At 42.3% G+C, this 19,288-nt stretch overlaps 1 protein-coding gene across 1 annotated transcript in view; it reads right to left on the bottom strand.

The window, feature by feature from the left end:
• impg2a (interphotoreceptor matrix proteoglycan 2a) overlaps window positions 1-19,288 on the bottom strand; it is a 37,036-nt gene extending 17,748 nt beyond the window's left edge. The window contains exons 1-13 of the mRNA XM_033616681.2: window positions 18,812-19,288; window positions 18,482-18,712; window positions 11,961-12,127; window positions 11,847-11,872; window positions 11,715-11,747; window positions 10,989-11,035; window positions 10,199-10,266; window positions 9,955-10,110; window positions 8,975-9,033; window positions 7,084-7,104; window positions 4,331-4,539; window positions 3,089-3,132; window positions 241-436 (exon numbers count right to left, since the gene is read on the bottom strand). Of these exons, the coding sequence (XP_033472572.2) occupies window positions 241-436; window positions 3,089-3,132; window positions 4,331-4,539; window positions 7,084-7,104; window positions 8,975-9,033; window positions 9,955-10,110; window positions 10,199-10,266; window positions 10,989-11,035; window positions 11,715-11,747; window positions 11,847-11,872; window positions 11,961-12,127; window positions 18,482-18,712; window positions 18,812-18,890 (1,336 nt within the window). The 5' untranslated portion in view covers window positions 18,891-19,288. The remainder of the gene's footprint in view (window positions 1-240; window positions 437-3,088; window positions 3,133-4,330; window positions 4,540-7,083; window positions 7,105-8,974; window positions 9,034-9,954; window positions 10,111-10,198; window positions 10,267-10,988; window positions 11,036-11,714; window positions 11,748-11,846; window positions 11,873-11,960; window positions 12,128-18,481; window positions 18,713-18,811) is intronic.

Below are 19,288 nucleotides of genomic sequence, written 5' to 3'. Positions count from 1 at the left end.
CCCACAGACAAAACATTTAATCTAAGATCGACAAAATGGGACCTGAGAGGTACAGAAATCATCTGTATATCTCCTGAGAAGTAGTTTTAGTGCAAACATAAAGCAGTCAGAAGTGCAAGACTGCAAGAGTGTCACAAAAATGGAAATAATAAAAGAAAAGGTAGAGGTGAAAGAGAAAAACACCACAGGGGGATAAAATGCATGACTGAATGTCTGCTTGTGTTCAGGATAAACACTCACTGCCAGCTTGAGGTGCACTCGTGGTCAGGACAGGAGCAGGAGACACAACTACACTCTCCTCCAGAACAATTACGTCATTTTCTGCTGCGGACACTGTGTTGGTTTCAGAGAGCTCGGGCAGGACATCATCTTTGTTGACATCCTCTGTGTCCTCTTCCAGGATCATGACGTCCGTTGACTCATCGGCAGCATTAATCTGCATCACAAACAGGCTTTAATACCTCAACTTTCTGGCCCTGTTTCACTTAGAGTGTGCCATGCAAGAGGAACTCTGATTGGCCAGCTGCTTTGTGTTTACAAGTCAGGCCAATCAGGGGGCCTGCTGCTGGTACACTTTGAATTAAATTATCACAAAGACTGAACTGCAAAGTAAAGCAAAAGACAAATTAACTGTGCGCTGGAATATGATAGGCACAGAAGGAAATATTTATCTTATCTTTTTATTAAATTATCCAAAGGTACTTTTTAATCATGTATTTTGTGACTGTTAATTTGTGATTTTTCTACAATCAGCTAACTGCTAACCATGCTAATATACTACCTAGTTTTCTAAGGGTGCTTTCACACCTAACCTGTTTGGTTTGATCAAAACAAACTGAGGTCTGTTTGCGCAGTTAGTACAATTTGTTTGAGCCGGTGTGAAAGCTGTCAATCGAACCCTGGTGCGGACCAAATAACCAAACCGAGACCACTCAAAAAGGCTCCAACTAGAAAACAATGTTTTGATGCACTGGATGTGCTCAATGTGCATATTAAGGCAGTACAGGAGGAGGTGCACATTAATAACCCTCCAGGACTGTAACATGCTCATGTTTAACCCAAACAATGTGTCATGTGACTGCAGTTGGTTCAGATCAAGGTCGGAACACGTTCTCACCACAATCAAACCGCTCCAGAGTTCGTTTGTAACCGGACTGAGACCACCTCTTCAAGAAGGTCTTGGTCCTGCTTTCACATGAGTGCGATTGCTGTTTCCACACCTGCCAAAACGAACCACATTTAGGGGGCAAACAAATTTGAGCTCGATTGAACCGAACCAAACAGGGCATGTGCGAAAGTACCATAAGGCCCTGTTTAGACGACAACGGTTTCTCTAAAAACAGAAAAGTCTGTCCTTTGCGTTTTAAAAAACTTCTGCGTTTATATGGCCACGTTATTGAAACGATCCCCGTTCACACGGAGCCACAAAATCTACTGGAAACGCTGTAGTATGCACGCCAGGTCAATAGGTGGCAATGTAAATTTGCAAAGCAACACCACGGCATGACGCCATGCACCTGCGCTGAAGCGCCTTCCTCTACAACACAGTGATTACAAACCAAAACAAAGAAGACACAATGGCGAAAGCATGCACAGATAACTTTGTCTGGATGGACGACGAGGTGGAGTTGCTACAGTAACAGATCTACACTTCACTTCAAATCAACAGGGTGAGCAGCACAAACAGAGCTCGGCATTGTTGCTGTGACAGTCAACTTTCTCGCACATGCCTAGTGACTGGAACCGTAATGCGCATGTGCTAAAAGTCTCCATTTTCAGAGGAACTGCATATTGCAAGTTTAGATGACAACGGAGACGCTGCCATTTCCAAAAAATTGCACTCTGGAATCCGTTTTCAAAACGTTGCGCTTTCAGGCACCCAAAATGCCGCTGTCGTGTAAACAATCGGCCAAACACAAACGCGGCTGATGTGTTGCTCATAGTGCTGCGCATGCAACACTCTTGAACCACTGTTGGGAAAATTGTCATGTGTTTCACTCTTTTTAGTTTCACTCTTGCGGATTTTATGTCTTTGATTAATTATTCTGTTGTATTTTCCATGATGGTTGATCTTTCACTGGTGACACTCTGTTTGTTTCCAGCTAACTGACCAGTACTTTTGGGAATTTAGTTTCCTTGTTATTGTCACAAACTGATTATTTCAATATGTTTGGTCTCTTGTACATCTCACTTTTGGTTCGTAATCACTGCCAAGGGATTTGTTGTCCAATATTGTCATTGCTGCTTCCAGTGAAAACTTTAAAGTCAAACTGCTCTCATCCACCTTTACTGGAAGTGTGCTCAGCTTGCTTCATATCTGCGCACCAGATTTACCAGAGTTATTGATGAATCACATAGATGCAAATTGAATTAATAAATGTACAACAGCTATTGATTCATGTATTGGCTGAGCTGTTAAAAGTCACACAGCAGGCGTCGTACACTTTAATATCAACTCATAAAGAGTTCGAAAAACAGCAGCCGAAACAAAAATGATCCAAATCCTAACCAGGGCAGCAAAGTGCTTCGGTGGCACAGTAGCTCTGCTCTGTTGCCTGTGAATCAATTACTGATGAGAAGTTTTCCAAACTCCCCCAACTCCTATAATGAATCAAATTAATCACTTAGCAAGCTGAGCTACAAAGTGAACCAGCAGACACATTTAGTGCAACCCAAACTCTGATTACCATCAAAGCACACAGTCGACCACAAGACAGCACAAATAAAGACAGACTTTGGATGGTATTACTTGTCTGAATAAACTCATATGTGCTGTCTCTCCTCATCGCTCGCTGTGGTGCGGCGCACTCGCTGTAGCTTTTGCCCCAGAATAGCAGTGGATTATAATAGCAAGAGCCAAACTAATCCTCAAAGCCTCACTTCATCCTTACTGGTGATCTCATCCCCTACCTGCACTGGTGTGGGTCTGGATAACATCACAAAGCCAGTTACAGGTTATCGCAACATCACTCATACTACAGCTGTCGAGCTTCCTTAAACAGAAGTGATGAATCAGCTTTGTGGAGCTCAAAGCAGCTGGAGAGCACGGAGAGAGATTGTTGTCATGATAGCTGTGGAGGTAACTCACCGCGGCTCCGTCTGCAGCGTTGACAGACTCAGGGGCCTCAGACACTGTGGAACCAGTGGGGGGAAACAAATATTAATATAAACTGACACACAATATGCAAACGGGCCAAATAGCAAAAATAATCATGCCTGCAGGAATCTGCAGAATCCTTTTGTGCCATTTCAGCACTGACAGCTTTCTATTTGACAGCATTACCTTCAGGGGTAAATATCTACAAATCAGAGCTAAAATCTGGAGCGAGTATCAGCCGCTGTGGGGCCAAGGCTATTACTGCAACGCCACCAAGGCAGAAAAACAAAGCCAAGAAGTGCCTTCAAGTTCCCCAGATACACATGTCAGCCATATGAGAGTGTTTAGCCCTCATTTCACATGTCCAAGCTTATAATTAATGTGAGCATCAGATGGCATTCATCTCCAGGGGCGCTCGCTAACTAATGACACGCATTTTCTCAAAAACATGAGCAGGGAGAAATCTCACAGGAGGAGGAGACGCTATAGACATTATCACATCATTCAATTTCTTCACATTTCTGGTGAAGGCTGCTGGCCAGAAGGAGACTGCAGCTAACCTACTTATTGCCTGGCTGAGTCTAACAGATGCGCAGTGGTTTAAATATCCCTATGTGAGCGTTTGAGAGTGTGTGCGTTACTTTTTTGTCCTCTGCTGCATCACTTTTTATCTTTTATTTTTACTATACCGTCCATCCTGTGTCCAGTAAAGTACTGTAACTGTAAGATCCACTGGGTTTGAGCCAAAATAAAGGACTTAAATGAAGAAAAAACTGGATGCTCAGGTTTCAAACATCCTTTTTGCTCAGCTCTCCTTGCAGACCACTTAATGACAAGGATTTAAGTGTAGCTTAGAATAAATACACGGTTCTTATAACTGATGACTCTGTTATTCGTTCATTAAAAATGGCCCACTTTTGAGCTGAGGGTTCTTATAAATATGTCTCTGTCCTCTGCGACAGAGAGAGCAGACAAATAAGAAACAGATGAGACTATTAAAACCCTGGAATGTTTTCTCAAGTGGTGTAGCGTATGTTGTAATATCAATGCCGGGTTTACTGCGTCTCTATTTGATATGACGTTTGGAGGTCTGCCCTGTGCTGGATGCACTGCCTTTGCCAATGTGTTCCCGGCGCTGCCATGCCAATTAAATAAACAGCTATAAGGGTGGCATGTGTGTGTTCTGTTACAGTGGGGGGAATATCAGCAGTCGTGCACTGGCCATCATCTTACCGCTCTCCAGTGCGTCGTTATGCAGGGCTTCAGTGATGAAGTTCTTCACCTCGCTGATGGTGTAGACCACCGTGGGGAGCTCCACGACCTCACGGTATGAGCTCTCCACCAGGTTCGACTGCAGCGTCAGGTAGTCCAGTTGCTCCATGCTCACTCCTGTTCCATCCACCGCCACTGTGACAGCGTAGTCCACCACAACACCACCCAGCCTGAAGACACAAATACGTAGCAGTCACATACTGAATGGTCTCAGGGCAGTTATTCAACGTTACCGTTCTTTGAGTGGAAATGTATTGTGATATTCACTCCCTGGCCTCTTTATAGGTACACCTTTAAGTGTAATGCAACAAATCTGCCACAAACTCTGCATTTAGGATGATAAGTTCAGTTTTTGTTGACACTTTAACCTAAACAATGTGTAATGCGACTGCAGCTGGTTCAAATCAAGGTCGGAACACATTCTCACCTCAAACGAACCGCACCAGAGTTTGTTTGTAACCAGACAGAGACCACCTCTTCAAGAAGGTCTCAGTCTGGTTGTTTTGGTGTGTGCCCCAGTGTGATTGCTGTGTTCACACCTGCCCAAACGAACCACACTTAGGGGGCAAATGAACTTGAGTTCGATTGAACTGAATTAAACAGGTTAGGTGTGAAAGCACTCTAAAAAGCCTATGGGATTTTTCCACTGGATTTTGGATTATAGCAAAAAATAAGCTCTGTGGCAATAAAAAGTTAATGATACTTACATACTTTGATCAGAAAGATCACAAATGAACACCACTTTATAATTTTTGAAGCTTAAATGCAATCACCAGAAGTAAAAAGATAATGTTAGGCTAAAAATGAACTAAAGCACAGGACTTGAAGAAAAAATTTCCCAATCAACACATCAGCACCTAAACACCATTTTACATCCATCTTATAGGCACATTTACAATAAGAGAGTACAAAATAGTGTCTTATAGGATGAAAGTCACTTCATCATTAGCACGATTTAACATCAAACCTGTTAAAAGAGCTGTAGAGCGATCACACATGACTGATGACTCGAGTGATTTACTCCTGCTTGGCATGCAGGAGCTCGACAGTATAGGCCCCAAAAATGGCAGAGTCAGCAGAATGATCAATATCATCATAATGAACATGGAAACCTCACAAGAGATTCCAGACCCTGGAAAAAGCCAATCTATCAGCCTTCATTTGACTGCTGGGAGCCCTCCACTCTGACCTAGTTTGTGGGGTTTCTGGCGGACAGCTGAGCACGTGCCGGCCCCATTTAGAAGCAGATCCAATTTTTTCCCCCTGTAGCTTCACACATACGCAGCGGCAGGCAGAGCTCTACTCCTGCTGTGAACTGGGATCTGCAGTTAGCAGCAGCATGCAGGATTAACCACAGCATCACCGTGGGAAGGTATAGATACGGTATATTTCTCAGTGTACTTAAAGGAGTTCTTTACCCACAACATTACCATTTGTATGTGAAGACAACTTTTTTTTCTTGCATGCGTCCACGGTGAACAAAGAATGCAAAAACAAGAAAACTGTCTTAATGAACTGATTTAAAGGGACCATGTTTAACAACAGAAAAACTATATATAAAAAAAAAACAGTTTACAAACTCTCACACAACTCATGCAGCATAATCCAAGTCTTATTTAACCAGTCGCACGCTCAGTACTTCCCAAACACATGCATTTTAGAAGATGATGTAAGTGGTGCATTCAGAAATAATCATTTCAAGTGCCAGAGCGCACTCACAAACTGCACCAATCATAAATTCAGAGCACTGTCTGAATGTACCATTCGGTTATCCAGAGCACACTCTCGGCCCTAAAAGGGTCAATAGTTTTGCTGTTGTGAAATGTGGCCCCTTTTACTGCAAAAATATTGAGACATTTGGATTATTCGTTCACTATGGAGGCATGCAAGAAAAACAATGTTTTCTTACGTAATTCAGCATTACATGGTTTGATATACAGTACAAATGGTCATTTTCTTGGTGAGGTGTTCCTTTAATGTCATAGGTATGCACAATTATGGCCATGTGTAAACAAAGTACAGTTGAAAACAAAAAGAGCAGGACATGTGTGTCTAAAGCCCCCCAAAACTGCCAAATATTTTAGTAAGTTAGAGGAGCTAGTAGGTGGATTTAGTTACTTTGGGCTGTTTCTGTCTTTATGCGAAGCTAAGCGGCTGCTGCTCTATATTTACAGTGCATAAGTGTGAATTGTATTTCTTAAAATGTTAAAGACTTTTACCTTAAGAGTTTTACTTGTAACAGTAACAGAGTATTTCTACACTGTGGTATTGCTACTTTTATGTAACTACAGTATCTAAATACTTCTTCCACAACCAGTGCTACAACAGCCAGAAAAACAGTCACACTATTACCAACCATTTTACAACACACACATCTTTCCCTCTAACCCTCCTCCTCTCCATCGCTCCTCCAGAGGCTGATTGGAGAGGTCGTAAAGCCCCGCTAATCGTCTCTATAGGAGAGCACCTGCTCACTTGGTTGGCCCCATCCTGATCCCACTTAACAGGCGAGTGACCACACTAAGTCCATTAACACAGGCAACTAGTGGCACACCTCAACACGTGCCCGTGCTCACAAGTAAATACAGTGCGAGATGAAGGTGATGCCACACACACTCACACAGATCTAGCAAACGAATGGTTGATAGGGATCTGTGGGCTTAAATACGAGAATATTCCAGGTCAAACTACAACAGCTGGTACTGATGACTCACCCTTGGGTGTCCTTCGGGGGCCTATGTGAAACAAGAAGAGAGAAACGGGGTTAATAAAACAAGTTGAGGTAGTTTTAGTCATAAAAGTTCAGCTTTGTATCATAACAGTGTAGGCAGTAGCTAAGTAGGGTTGTAGCTTATATCCCCCCCACTGCAGACACAAAGAGTACAGAAGCAACTCTTTGTCTCAAACTCAAACCGAATGCTGATCAAACATACAACTAGGCAGTGCTGACAAAATTATGTTACTTGCCAAAAATGTCTTCAAAAACAAATTTTAGTGCACTGTTTTTCTATAATATGAGAATTTGTAACAAGATTCTGTGTCTGCATGGCCTTTAAAATGCTTTCAGAAACATATTTAGCTTATTGTTTAACTGTAATTTGAGATCGTTTGTTACCAGCCATCCACCATATTGTTTCCTGTGTGGAAATGGCCAAGCTCGCATTATGTCACCCACCAGCAGGAGCGTTTATTGGTTTATTGGCTGTGCATTCTGGTAGTTGTAGGCTTTCTACCTCTTGAGCAAAAGCGACTACCACAGCCTTTTTCTCTAACCCCTTTTACACTGCTTCTTCAAGGCGGAAATTTCATGCCATTATGCTGCCTTCTGTATAAAAGGTAAGATCATGGAATGGGATGACAAAGCTGTCTCACCTTGAAGGGGCCGTGCACATGCCTCATTTTTTGTGCTCTCAAATTAATTGTTTTCAATGTAGACAGGCAGCAGGTGCGCTCAAACGCCAGAGCAACGCCAGAGCAACATAACAGCAATGCTAGAACAGCATGCATGCGTTCCCGAGCGCCTGTTTTTTAGGGCACATCGGCTGCGTCCTGAGATAAACAGAGTTCAATTTTTGGAATGCAGCAGCACGCACCGCATGTCATGTGACGGGGACCAACCAATCACAGCCGACAGATATCTTCTCCTTCTTCCATAAATACCAGTCTGTGTTAAATTCGGAAAAGTTGATCATTTTAGTGCAGGGCTACCAGAGCTTTACATCTGTCCCACAAACAATGGGCCTACACACAAACAGGTGAACGAAGAATCCAAAAACAGGAACAGTCTTGATTAATTTAGAACCTGTGAAAAGATCAGCTCTGCACTCAGGATTTCAGGTAAACAGACTATGATACGGTGCTTGTTATGGTTGCTTAGAAACCTCAGACACAATCTGTTGCCACGCTCTAGCACCCAGCGCGTGACCACCTGTGTTTACTAGGCAGTTACAGACGTGGCATGTGTACGGCCCCTTAAGCAGCCTCGAAGGTAGACAGAGCACCGAAACGACCTCAGTATAAACGGCACAGCGGGCAGGATAGGATCATAGGTGACATGGGTGTGACGTTTTGATGATGTATTATACATGTGAACCACCGTGGGAGAACTAAAATGTAGCTGATAGCAGTTAGCAGCTAACTCATTTGTACAGTGGCGAAAGAATGAGGTCCACGATTTCCTTACCCATTGAACATGGGACAACGTAAAACACCATATATCAGAGATGGTAAATGATTGTTATTGCCATGTTATGACATTGTTATTACTTATAAAGCGCTGCTGACGCAAGTTATACATCACACCAGAGGCCAACGCTGCTGTGCTACTGGTCACATCTGTAACTCCCCTTTTGCTTTTGCAATGCCATTATGCTGTCTAAAATCAAACACAGAGGCGGTATGATGCCGCTGTCGCTTGGTTCTCTGTAAAAATGCAAAGGCAGCATAAAGAAAGGACTGTGTAAAAAGTACCTCTGTTTTCTGTGGTCATCGAGCACCAATTTCAAGGGTATTTGCTTCTTTCTAGTGCACACACAGTCTAGTTTTATGAAAAGACCATCTCTCTAGCAATAAAATACGTCTTGAAACAACAGCAGAGACACTGACCTGAAGTCCAGCACGGACACACTCTTAAATCCAGGAAGCCCCTGCAAAGCGTCCTCGATCTGCAAGGACAAAAAAGATCAAGCATCACAAACAAGCCTCGGGAGGAGGTTTCTTAGTTTGCCTGGGTTACAATGAACTTGCTTGGCAGAGTAAATCAGATTTATTGTACCAAGAGGGCTAATTTTGTTCAAAGCAGTTGCAAGGTCTTGAGTCTTTTGTGCTGTGGCCCAGATCATAATCCTCTGGAGGCAGACTGCTGCACTGTGGTCAACTTTTTTTATTAGTCTACACGGCCTTGCTTCTAGGCACTGAGAAAAAAAACAATCCATATACTGTTCTGCAGACTCACTGACCCACTTTATTTAATCCATCAGAGGAAGAGGACGCAAAAAAATAAAGGTCTGCTGGGCCTTTTGTCTCCTGGCTTGTCCTCCAATTCCTCCTTCACTGCATTCATTTACTAGCCTGTCCGCGGCTCCACTCAAACTTATAATCTTTTCATGGCACCTGGGTTTGTGTGTTCACAGCGTGTGTGGGTATATATGTATTTTATGTGTATAGCGGATCTCCACTGAGAATTAAAAAATAGGTCAGTGATCAGGAAAAACGTTGTGCTTTGTTGACATAAAATCAAAAATGGGCTTCTGGTGCCAGGAAAAAGCACCTAAACAAATTTACTGAATTTTCCGAGTACCTGTAAAACTACTGAAGTCGCCTCCAAAGGTAGAGTACCTGCGCATACATGTCCATGTGCAAAGGTTTATCTATTCCCAAGACACGTCATAACGCTGTATTTCAGCACATACTTTGGGTTTAACTACTGCTGCTGTTAGAGAGTGTGTGTTATTAAAACTAACAATGCATCCATCACAGACCATAAACCAGGAGATATACTGAGTCCAGTCTGGAGCCAAGAAACAGTAGCACTAAGGGGAGTCGTAAAGATAGACAGAGAGACGGAGTCAGAGCCAGAGACGAACCTTTTCAGCAAGCTGTCTGCTGAGCGTTTGGTGCTGGAGGCTGGCTGGATCATTGAGGTCGTCATTGTACATCTCTCCGGTCAGGAGGATGCTCAGCTCCACCACCTGCTCCAGCACAGCTGGGGTGGGAGGCTGCATGGCAATGTCATTGTCCAGCTGTGCCATTAGAAAGAGGCACAGTAACGTTTTAGTTCAGTGTGCAAATTATCAAAACATTATATGAACAATCTGTGTGTGCACTCACTGGACTCTCCTCCACCTCTGGGACAATGACGGCTGCTTCCTCCACCTCCTCTTCTTTAGCTGTCTCTTCTGGGTGGTTGAGTTCATGTGCAAAAAAAAAAGGAAATGTTGGTTTATTTCAAGTGGATGTGAGCTTAAACCGTTGGCAGGTGCTGCGATTCCTGATGGTTATATGGATTAGACTGTCCTGACCCTGAGTACTCTCGAAATCTCAGGCATACAGCCAAATTCACTCACCAAACACACACAGAAACATTCACTAACACTGAAACAATGATGCTTGTGCAAAGGTACGGCTATAATTGGATGTTTATATGATAGTAGAGACACCAAGGCCCAGTTGTTTAAAAGTAATTTGATTGGATTTCAGATATTGGATTGGATCTAATCTTGAAAAAGTGTTGTTTAAAGGGAAAAAAAGGATTCTGAAATTGGATTAGATCACATAATTCAGTTTTGGTTTTGATCTGGATCACATCTTCAGTATGTGTTGTTCAAAACTTTTATCCTTTTCCAACAGAAGGGTGGATTCAGAGTCAGTTTCAGTGCTGCTGTGCATTGTGATATGTAGTCAGATTTAGAGCATTGGTTATCTAATCTTGAAAAGTTTGTATCTGGATGAGGGTGATAGAATCCAATACTGCTTTGAAAAACTGGCGCAAAATTAAGATGGATTAGCTGATCCTGGATGGCAATACCTGGGATCGTTCTGATCCAGACTGAATTCTTTAAACAACTAGGCCCATGTGATTAAAGTCACATAATGTCATTCTGTTATAAGTAACACTGACCTAGCTCAGGAGCTTCCACCGCTTCCGGTGCTCTTGGTGTTGGAGAGCTGTGAAATAGAAGAAGATTGTTTCAACAGGGGTTATATTACATTAGTCAATAATACACGGCACACATGCTTTAAAGGATGATTCACACTGCGGTTAGAGATAAAAGTAGGATCTCAAGAATAAGTTAATAACATGTCGGGCAGGAAATCCAAAGGGTGGGATCATTTTGAGAAGGTGAAGGACGAACCCAAGGTGATATGTAAACTCATCTTCATTGGTCGACTACAAACATGACGTATCATCTGAAACATGGAAGTAGCTACATGCCCATTAGCTGACAGCGTCATCAACAGGCGGCTCACTCAGTGTGTGACGTGCACTTGTAGATAAAATATAGGCCTATATTAATGAAGGTTCATTAGTATGGTTTTGTATTTCTCTGTAATGTAGCACAGTGTTAACAATGTTACTGATACTATACTTTCAAAATGTATGACTTGTCTGCTCACGTTTCTAAACGTGAAGGTGGCTAAGCCAGTGGCTAACAGCTAGTGGTGCTAACTCCATAAACAGTGCTACATGATGGCAACAGTGCTGAGAGAGAATTTGGATCTAAATGTGAGATGCACAAAATGGGGAAAAAAATCAAACACAAACAAATGAACACGAGGCATCTAAAGCTCTGTGTGGGAACTGACAAGCAAGACTATGACCAGGTAAAAGTCATGACAACCTCACCTGCACATGTGTTGCCAGGACCTGGTGGGCTCACTACAGAAGAAGAACAGATGCAGAATTAATAATGAGATCAATGAATGTATGATTGAAATGGTGGCTCAGCAGTGAGGGAGGTGAGGAGGTGTCTTTTACCTTTTAAAACCTGGCAGTGACATTATCTACAAATAGAAAAAAAGCAGAGCAGTGTTTTATGTTCTGTATTTCTCACAGATACTGTTTTTATTCAAGCATTAGTCAGGTACTAACCTTTTTAACCAGAGCCTGATGCTCCTCTGATTGGCTAAAGTAGCTGCCAATATCTTGTGCCATGACTGTGCCCTCCTGGCACTGGCTCATCCAGCTTTGGTACTCTTCTTGCTCTGGCAGGCGGTCCCAGAAGATCTTGAAAGCCTCCCATATGGTCTCCTGGCACACTGGACAGAGCGGAGAGAGACACCAACTACTTGAAAACACAAGCTTGTAGAACTTGCTTCTATAGCAGTGTTTTACACGTTATTTTGGTTGAGTTGACACTTAAATTCAAAATCAAGACCACCCTGTTTGATCATTAGCAGAATATAAAATAATTTTTAATTAATTCAAATAATGATAGACCTTGATGTTATTAGCAGAAAATCCCAACGCCCAATTCTAAGCATGTCCCTTGCCATGTTAATGTCATGACATAACTCCCTTTCATGAGTCAGCCTACTGGGCACCGACCCAAAGTCTGCGCACAAACATATGCTCCAATTGTCTTCCCTAATCAACGCTGACTGTGAGACTAGTGGTCACCTCCGAGTCCAAATCTATCTTACATAACAAACCTCGACTTTTCGCCATTCACGGACATTCACACACTGTTCCTTGGCACTGATAAAGCTGTCTACGTTTAGCTGCTCAGGAGTTCACTGACAGGAATCACACCTTGATCTCAGCCCACTCACACGCACATACTGTACATTGTTTCCCAAGTAAGAACAGATCAAAATGTTTCTTCTCTGCTGAATATACTGCTTCACAACTGCTGCCCACCTGCGGTGCACTGCATCTGTTCCTGGAGGTGTCAATTCACACAAATCACACCTAAAAACATATTCTCTAACTTGACCCCTAGAGGTGTCGAGCAGTGGTGGAGGAAGTATTTAGATTCTTTACTTAAGTAAAACTAACTATATCACAATGTAATTATACTTAAGTATAGAAGTATTATCAGTCGGGCTGACCCGAATGCTTCGAAGCTTCAATCGTTGTCATAATCAGCGTCCAAATGAGTATTTAAATGCTTTCATTTTTGTTTTGTTTTGTTTTTCACCACTAAAATGGTGGAGGAAATTGAAAGCAGGTGGCGAGTGTTAGACACAATTGAGACCAGTGTTCTCAGTGCAGTCATCAACCCCTGCTTCAAGCATTAAACTGGCTGTCCAAAGGAACAGGTGAGATGAACTGCAGACAATTATCTACTGTGTTCTGAGTTATTAATAAGTTACAGAAACATTGCTTGCAATAGTCCAACTTCCACCTTTTCTTCCCTTTCTCTATCACTATTTCAAACACACATGCAGCAGCGCTAAGTCCTCCTAAAGCCATCCCGGGTGGATGTGGTTGATTATTCATTCATTCATTCATTTTCCCTAACTGCTTATGTTGTTGGGAGTCGCAGAGGACATTGGGCGAGAGGCAGGGTACACCCTGGACAGGTCACCAGACTATCACAGGGCTGACACATAGAGACAGACAACCATTCATACTCACATTCACACCTACGGACAATTTAGAGTCACCAATTAACCTGCGTGTCTTTGGACTGTGGGGGGAAGCTGTGGGACCTGGAGAAAACCCACGCTGACACAGAGAGAACATGCAAACTCCGCACAGAAGGACTCCCCCACCCCTCCCACAGGTGGGGTTTCGAACCCTCCACCCTGGGTTCAAAACCCGGAACTCTCTTGCTGGGGGGTAACCACTGCAACACCGCACCACCATGCTGCTGATGTAGTACATTAGCATATATGAATTTGACTGATTACCATTATCCACCCTCCCAGGTCCCGTCGCCTCCCAACGAAGCTTTGAATATGCTATGGTTATTATCACTGAAGCTTCAAAGCCTCTAAAATGGTAATCAAGACAGCCCTAATAATCAGTAAAATGTACTAAAAAATATTCTATGCAGGATTTTCCTAAAAAAACAATGTATAAACTTATACAGAAGTAACTATGGTGGTGTATTGATCTGCAGAGACTCTGCCCTCTGCCTGTATTTTCCTATTTTCTTCTTATTTTCTGTGTTCGGGATGTTTATGGGCATGAACCCCCACAGCACACAGGTGAGGTTGGGACTTTCTAAAAAGGTTGCGATCAGGTCCCAGAAGGAGCAGGCATCCAAGAGAAACAGCAATTTAAAAAAAAAATGTAAACACAGCAAGGTGAAACCAAGCAGCAGCCTGTGGGGCTGAAAAGTGAAGCCAACATGAAGTGCCATAGACTGGAGTTTTTTGAAAAGCCACTTGAGGCTGGCTCCAGATTCCAGTCAGTCCTCATATACCCCTATGTTAAAACTACCAACTTTACAGCAGAAATAAACATGTTTACAGCCTGGCACAAAAAATGGTTTGGGTCTCTATTGCTAATTTCCCCCTACATGACAACAGAATGGGGGGGTAATTTTCAAATAAATTTTACATTTGCATTTTATTAAGGCTTAAGGTTACGCATATTTAAGGTGAGGCTGCTTTGAACGACAGGCTGTCTGCTGATAGTGTCCTCGGACTCTCAGTCAGACCCAACCTGCCTCCTCCACAGCTCCAGCCTCTTGCCCAATTACAGTCACTTCTGGCTCTAAAAACTAAGATGGCAGCGGCCAAAATGCTGAACTCGAGGCTTCAAAACAGGCTTCCACAAACCAGTGGGCAACATCATGGTAGCTACGTCCATCATTTATTCATCATTTTTTCACACTGTTTGTATTCTTAATAAAAGACAACAGCAGTCTTTAGAGTTCAGTGTGAAACAGGTTTACTGTACATTATCAAACAGTACACGTAAACCAAGCTGGTCCTAGGAGGACACTGAACTGTCTACATTCACTACGTTCAAATATGTTACGTATTTCTCATACTCCTCCTATTGTGGCCTAAACAGAATGTACAATCCTTTCGCTATGCCTCCTTAAACTGTCACTTGTTTGATACACTAATATTTCTTTCATCTGGATCGTCCAAACTGTCCCTGAATACTTTCCAACACATTCCTGCATTGCTCATATCACACACAGCTTCACACCGGACTCCATTATTTCCAACTCACATCTATGTTTAACCAAAATAAATGATTAATGATGTTTAATGATTAACGATCTTTGTTTACAATCAAACATATGCTGATATATTTAAGTAACTATTTTCCACATTATAGGAATACTAAAGTATAAGTAATTCAAAATTGTACTTCAGTACAGTACTTGATTTAATTCTACCACCAATATTGAGCCATGCAGACAGTTTATATTCACCCCTGGTGGTTTATAGGAGACCTCCATTGATTTTGCACATCAAAGTCTTTTTACAGGTCATCAGGAGTACTATTATGTACTTGAAAAAAAGTTGTATTAAGTCTTTTGATGCTCCTGATGAGGCTGCACAAAATATAATAAACTGACTCAAGTGATGTGGCTTGGTTGTGGCTGAAAACTACAAGTTTAAAAAATGAAAAGAAGTATCTGGGTGTGTGGAGTTAGAAAGAAGTGATCCTAGCTCACTCATAAGCTCTGCTTAAAGCTAGCAACTCGAGGCAACATCAGCCTCTAGTAGCATAACACACCGAAATCTCTGACCAAGCTGTCTGCACTGAGTTACATTGTGGGTAATGTAGGCACCCAGTTTTGACAAGGTCGGAGGATAGATACAGTCAGTATTTATGGGAGGGCCGACAAAACGTCATTCCTTTTACACAGAGGAGAAAAGCAAAGCATTGGCTACCATGCTGTTGTTGCTGTGTGACCTTCTGCACATCTAATAAACGTAGAACTTCAGAGTATTTTTCAACCTGGACCTTATTTTCCCATGTTGTTGTGTCGTAAAATATTGATGGCAAGTTTTTGAAATTGGTCCAGCATTGAGTGAGAGCACTGGCCAGGCTGCAATGTTAACACTCAGGGTATGTTCACACCATTAATGTACATCCCCTATAAGTGTTTGTTTTTGCTACTGACAGGCTCAGATTGTTATTTTAAGAGTCTGGCAAGATTACTGAAAGGATTCCTATGGAGATAGACCTTTTTTAATCAAAGATTATTTTTGTTTAACTAGAAACAGCTCCAAAATTGTTATGTCAAACCAAAGATGGTGGAAAAACCAAGACGGTCCACTGCGAGTCAGTTTCCTGTATCAGTGTCACGTGGGGTTCGCGACCACCACGCCCCTTTAGGAGACTAACAGCAGGTCCTGAGTCCATTGACTTCAGTGGGAGAAATGAACGTGATTACAGATTATGGCCGATTCTTTTGCCCCATAGTCACGGAAGCAAATATTGGACCCATTTATCACAAGCCACATATTTTCAGAACATTCTGACACCAAAATGGCAAATTTCAGACAGACAAATCAGGAGAAAATTTACTTTGTTTAAGAGCTGTCTCTGTCTCAACAACACACTCTCACGAGATCTGGCAACAGATATCTCCTCTCTGGTGCTGAAATCAGTGCAGTTTCACCAAAGATACTGGATTAAAAAAATATTTTTTTCCAGCGGATATCTTAATTACAACATGATTGAGCTAGCAAAGCAGTTTTGTGTTGCTATGTGTGGTATTTATTCAGTTTTGGGAAATCACGATATCTAGAAAGCATCAGTGGCTGCAGCTGACAGGGACAGCTAACAGCAGCAGCAAAGCTAACATCAGGACGTCATCTGTTAAAAGCCTCCCGTTGTCGGATACGACATGAAACTACTCCAGTTAGCTCAATCATGTTGTAACTAAGGCATCCGCTGGAAAAAAAAAAAATTTCACGGACCATTTATTTATTTAGCTTACGGCCAGTAAAGGTACACACATGTTGACAGAAGCGAGGTTGGGGATACTCATCTTTGATTGGCGGTTCTCCATCGTCTTTGATTGGGGTACGTGGGACAACGCCTACTTAGGAGCCCGCCGGAAATGTATACCATTTCATTCAATGGGAGTATATTGTAGGTGGGCCATCTTGTAGTAATCCAGTATCTTTGGTCAAACCCACCAGACAACATTTAACCTCTTAAAGCCTGGAGCGACATGGGAAAACAGTCGGTGAGCAACTTGGTAAGAAACAAATTCAGTCATTCAGGTCATTTCCTTGTTTGTTTTGAATTTTCTTTTAATTTCTTGCTAATTTTTGGGGGGATGGCAGGAGAAATACCCACACATCAATTCAACTGAGCCACTAAACATCATCAGTGCACTGGTGATAGTTAAAGACTGAAACATTTGCTGCCGTTTTTAACAACTTTTTATTATTTTTTTTTAACTTTGAGCACCCTTCTCTTTGTGCACGAATGCTCTGAATAAATCAACATTATTTTGGTATTGATCTCAGCCTGTGAACCTTTATTGTGGCTGTCCAGCACCCAAGATAACCTTTTTTTCTGACCTAAATAGGCGCAGTTTCACAGCAGCCCTAAGACTTTGCAATTTTTTTGGGTGACTTCTTCTCTGGTTGCTTGCTGCCCTCTTCCTGTGTTTTTAAAAGAAATCAAGCCAACTTGCTTCAACGGGTTAAATAAACAGTTATTTCATCATCGTAAAACTCACTCCACTCAAAGGCAACAAACACAAAATAAAACCCATAAAAACCTCTTTGTTCGTCTTTCTGATGTTTTAACAATCACCAACTCTGGTTGAAATAAACCCCTAATTCACCCATTTAGATGTGAAAACACACTGGCTTTGAAAACACTAAAATTACTGTTTATATAAATGGAGTTTGGTGGGTTTGGCGATGGTGATTTCAGGGCTGTTTCTAGTTACACTAAAAGGATATTCGTCCAAACAGTTTTAGATTGTTTAGCTGCTTGTGAAAAAAGTTGTGGCTTCTCCAAGGACCTGTAGTTCTGGTGGTTCCCTGCATGATATAGCACTTTGTCAATATAGTTAGGTTAATGGCATTAAGTAATGGTAGTGCTGCTGTAATGTCTCTAAACATGCATGGAATCCACTAGAACATGCTAGTCTATTACATCATAATGTGGGGTAATTTTCTATGGTAAGTTCAGTTAATAATATAAATATATAGTAAATGTAAGTGTCTCTGATGTCAGTTTAAAATTGTGTTTTCCCAGCACTTACAGGTTGATGGAAAGGGATGTGTCTCCCCCCCCCCCCCCCCCCCCCCCCACTACCACCACGCCTCCTAACTATCTCTCTGGTTCTGCGATATCAAGTAAACTCTGGCCACATATACACAAAGCTATCTGCATGTCTACGTACCACTAGGGTACGTTCAATAGCGCTGTTCTATTTGTAATATAGGTGAACTGACCCTGTAAGTGGACCACAGGCTGTTTGAAAGTAAATCTAATAAGTCCTAATTGCAACTGGTGTCCTCACAGATGTCAGCTGACATTCTTCTTCTTGACTCGGGTGGATCACTCACTGTAAACGTGGCAAAGGTTAACACTTCTGCGTATTGGACGACTAAGTCCTTAGAGATGGGACAGAGGGGGCAAAATCTCACAAAATCATTTGTTCACTTCCTGCTGTTTGTGTTTCCTCGACCCCTTATCTAACCCAACATCCATCCAGTTCACGGTACCTCTGAGATGAAAGTAGCTCAGGTGGTTTGCGATGACTTGCTGGGCGGTCTCTTGTGCACAGAGTTTGACTCCACTTGGGAAAAGGATGTTCCGTTTCCGTCGAGAGATAACTGGTTGGGCTTCATCAGATACCTTGACATCGGATACATGAACGACCTGTGGAAACACCTCAGGCTCCTGACTATAAGGTAGACTCAGGTAACCCATTGAGGAACCCTCCAGTGTTGCATCTATGGTACCACAAAAAAACAGCACATTTAAGGCTTAAATTTGACTCTTCTTTGGGTAAGTCGTGAGCAAGAAGTTTCAAAGTTAACGATAATACATACCTGTCCCTATGTCCAAAAACACGACCACTAAACTAAACGCAGCAGAGTAGAAAACCAGCTTCCAAGATACAATGCTCATGTTAAATCCGTGATTGTATTTAAATCCGTGGACTTGGAAAAGGATCGAGTAGATATGTACTTCCTCTCAACAGCTTCTTACAAGTTTGCATAGTTCAGAAAGTCTCCAGACGCAGAAAAATACCAGAAGCATGTACAGAAATCATTTGACGACACTATGACATGCTGGTTTCCTGTGTAGCTGAAGAGAGGTGTGTCCCACGGTGCGGAGAGGACAACTCCTGGCTCAGGTAGATAGGCAGATGGCTCTTGGAGAGGGGGATTTTTTAATGCTTTCTAATCCTGTTTACTCTAAGCCCTTTAGAGGAACTCGCCAAGAAGTTACTGGAGCAACACTGGGAAGGGAGGGCGCTTAGGGTGGAAGAAACGTGGACAAGAGGAGGTAACAAAGGCCACAGA

The sequence above is a fragment of the Epinephelus lanceolatus genome, chromosome 14 (genome assembly GCF_041903045.1).
Source record: "Epinephelus lanceolatus isolate andai-2023 chromosome 14, ASM4190304v1, whole genome shotgun sequence".
NCBI classification, from domain to species: domain Eukaryota; kingdom Metazoa; phylum Chordata; class Actinopteri; order Perciformes; family Serranidae; genus Epinephelus; species Epinephelus lanceolatus.
The sequence above is the reverse complement of the archived record's forward strand: the minus strand, read 5'-3'. Positions and strand labels throughout refer to the sequence as shown.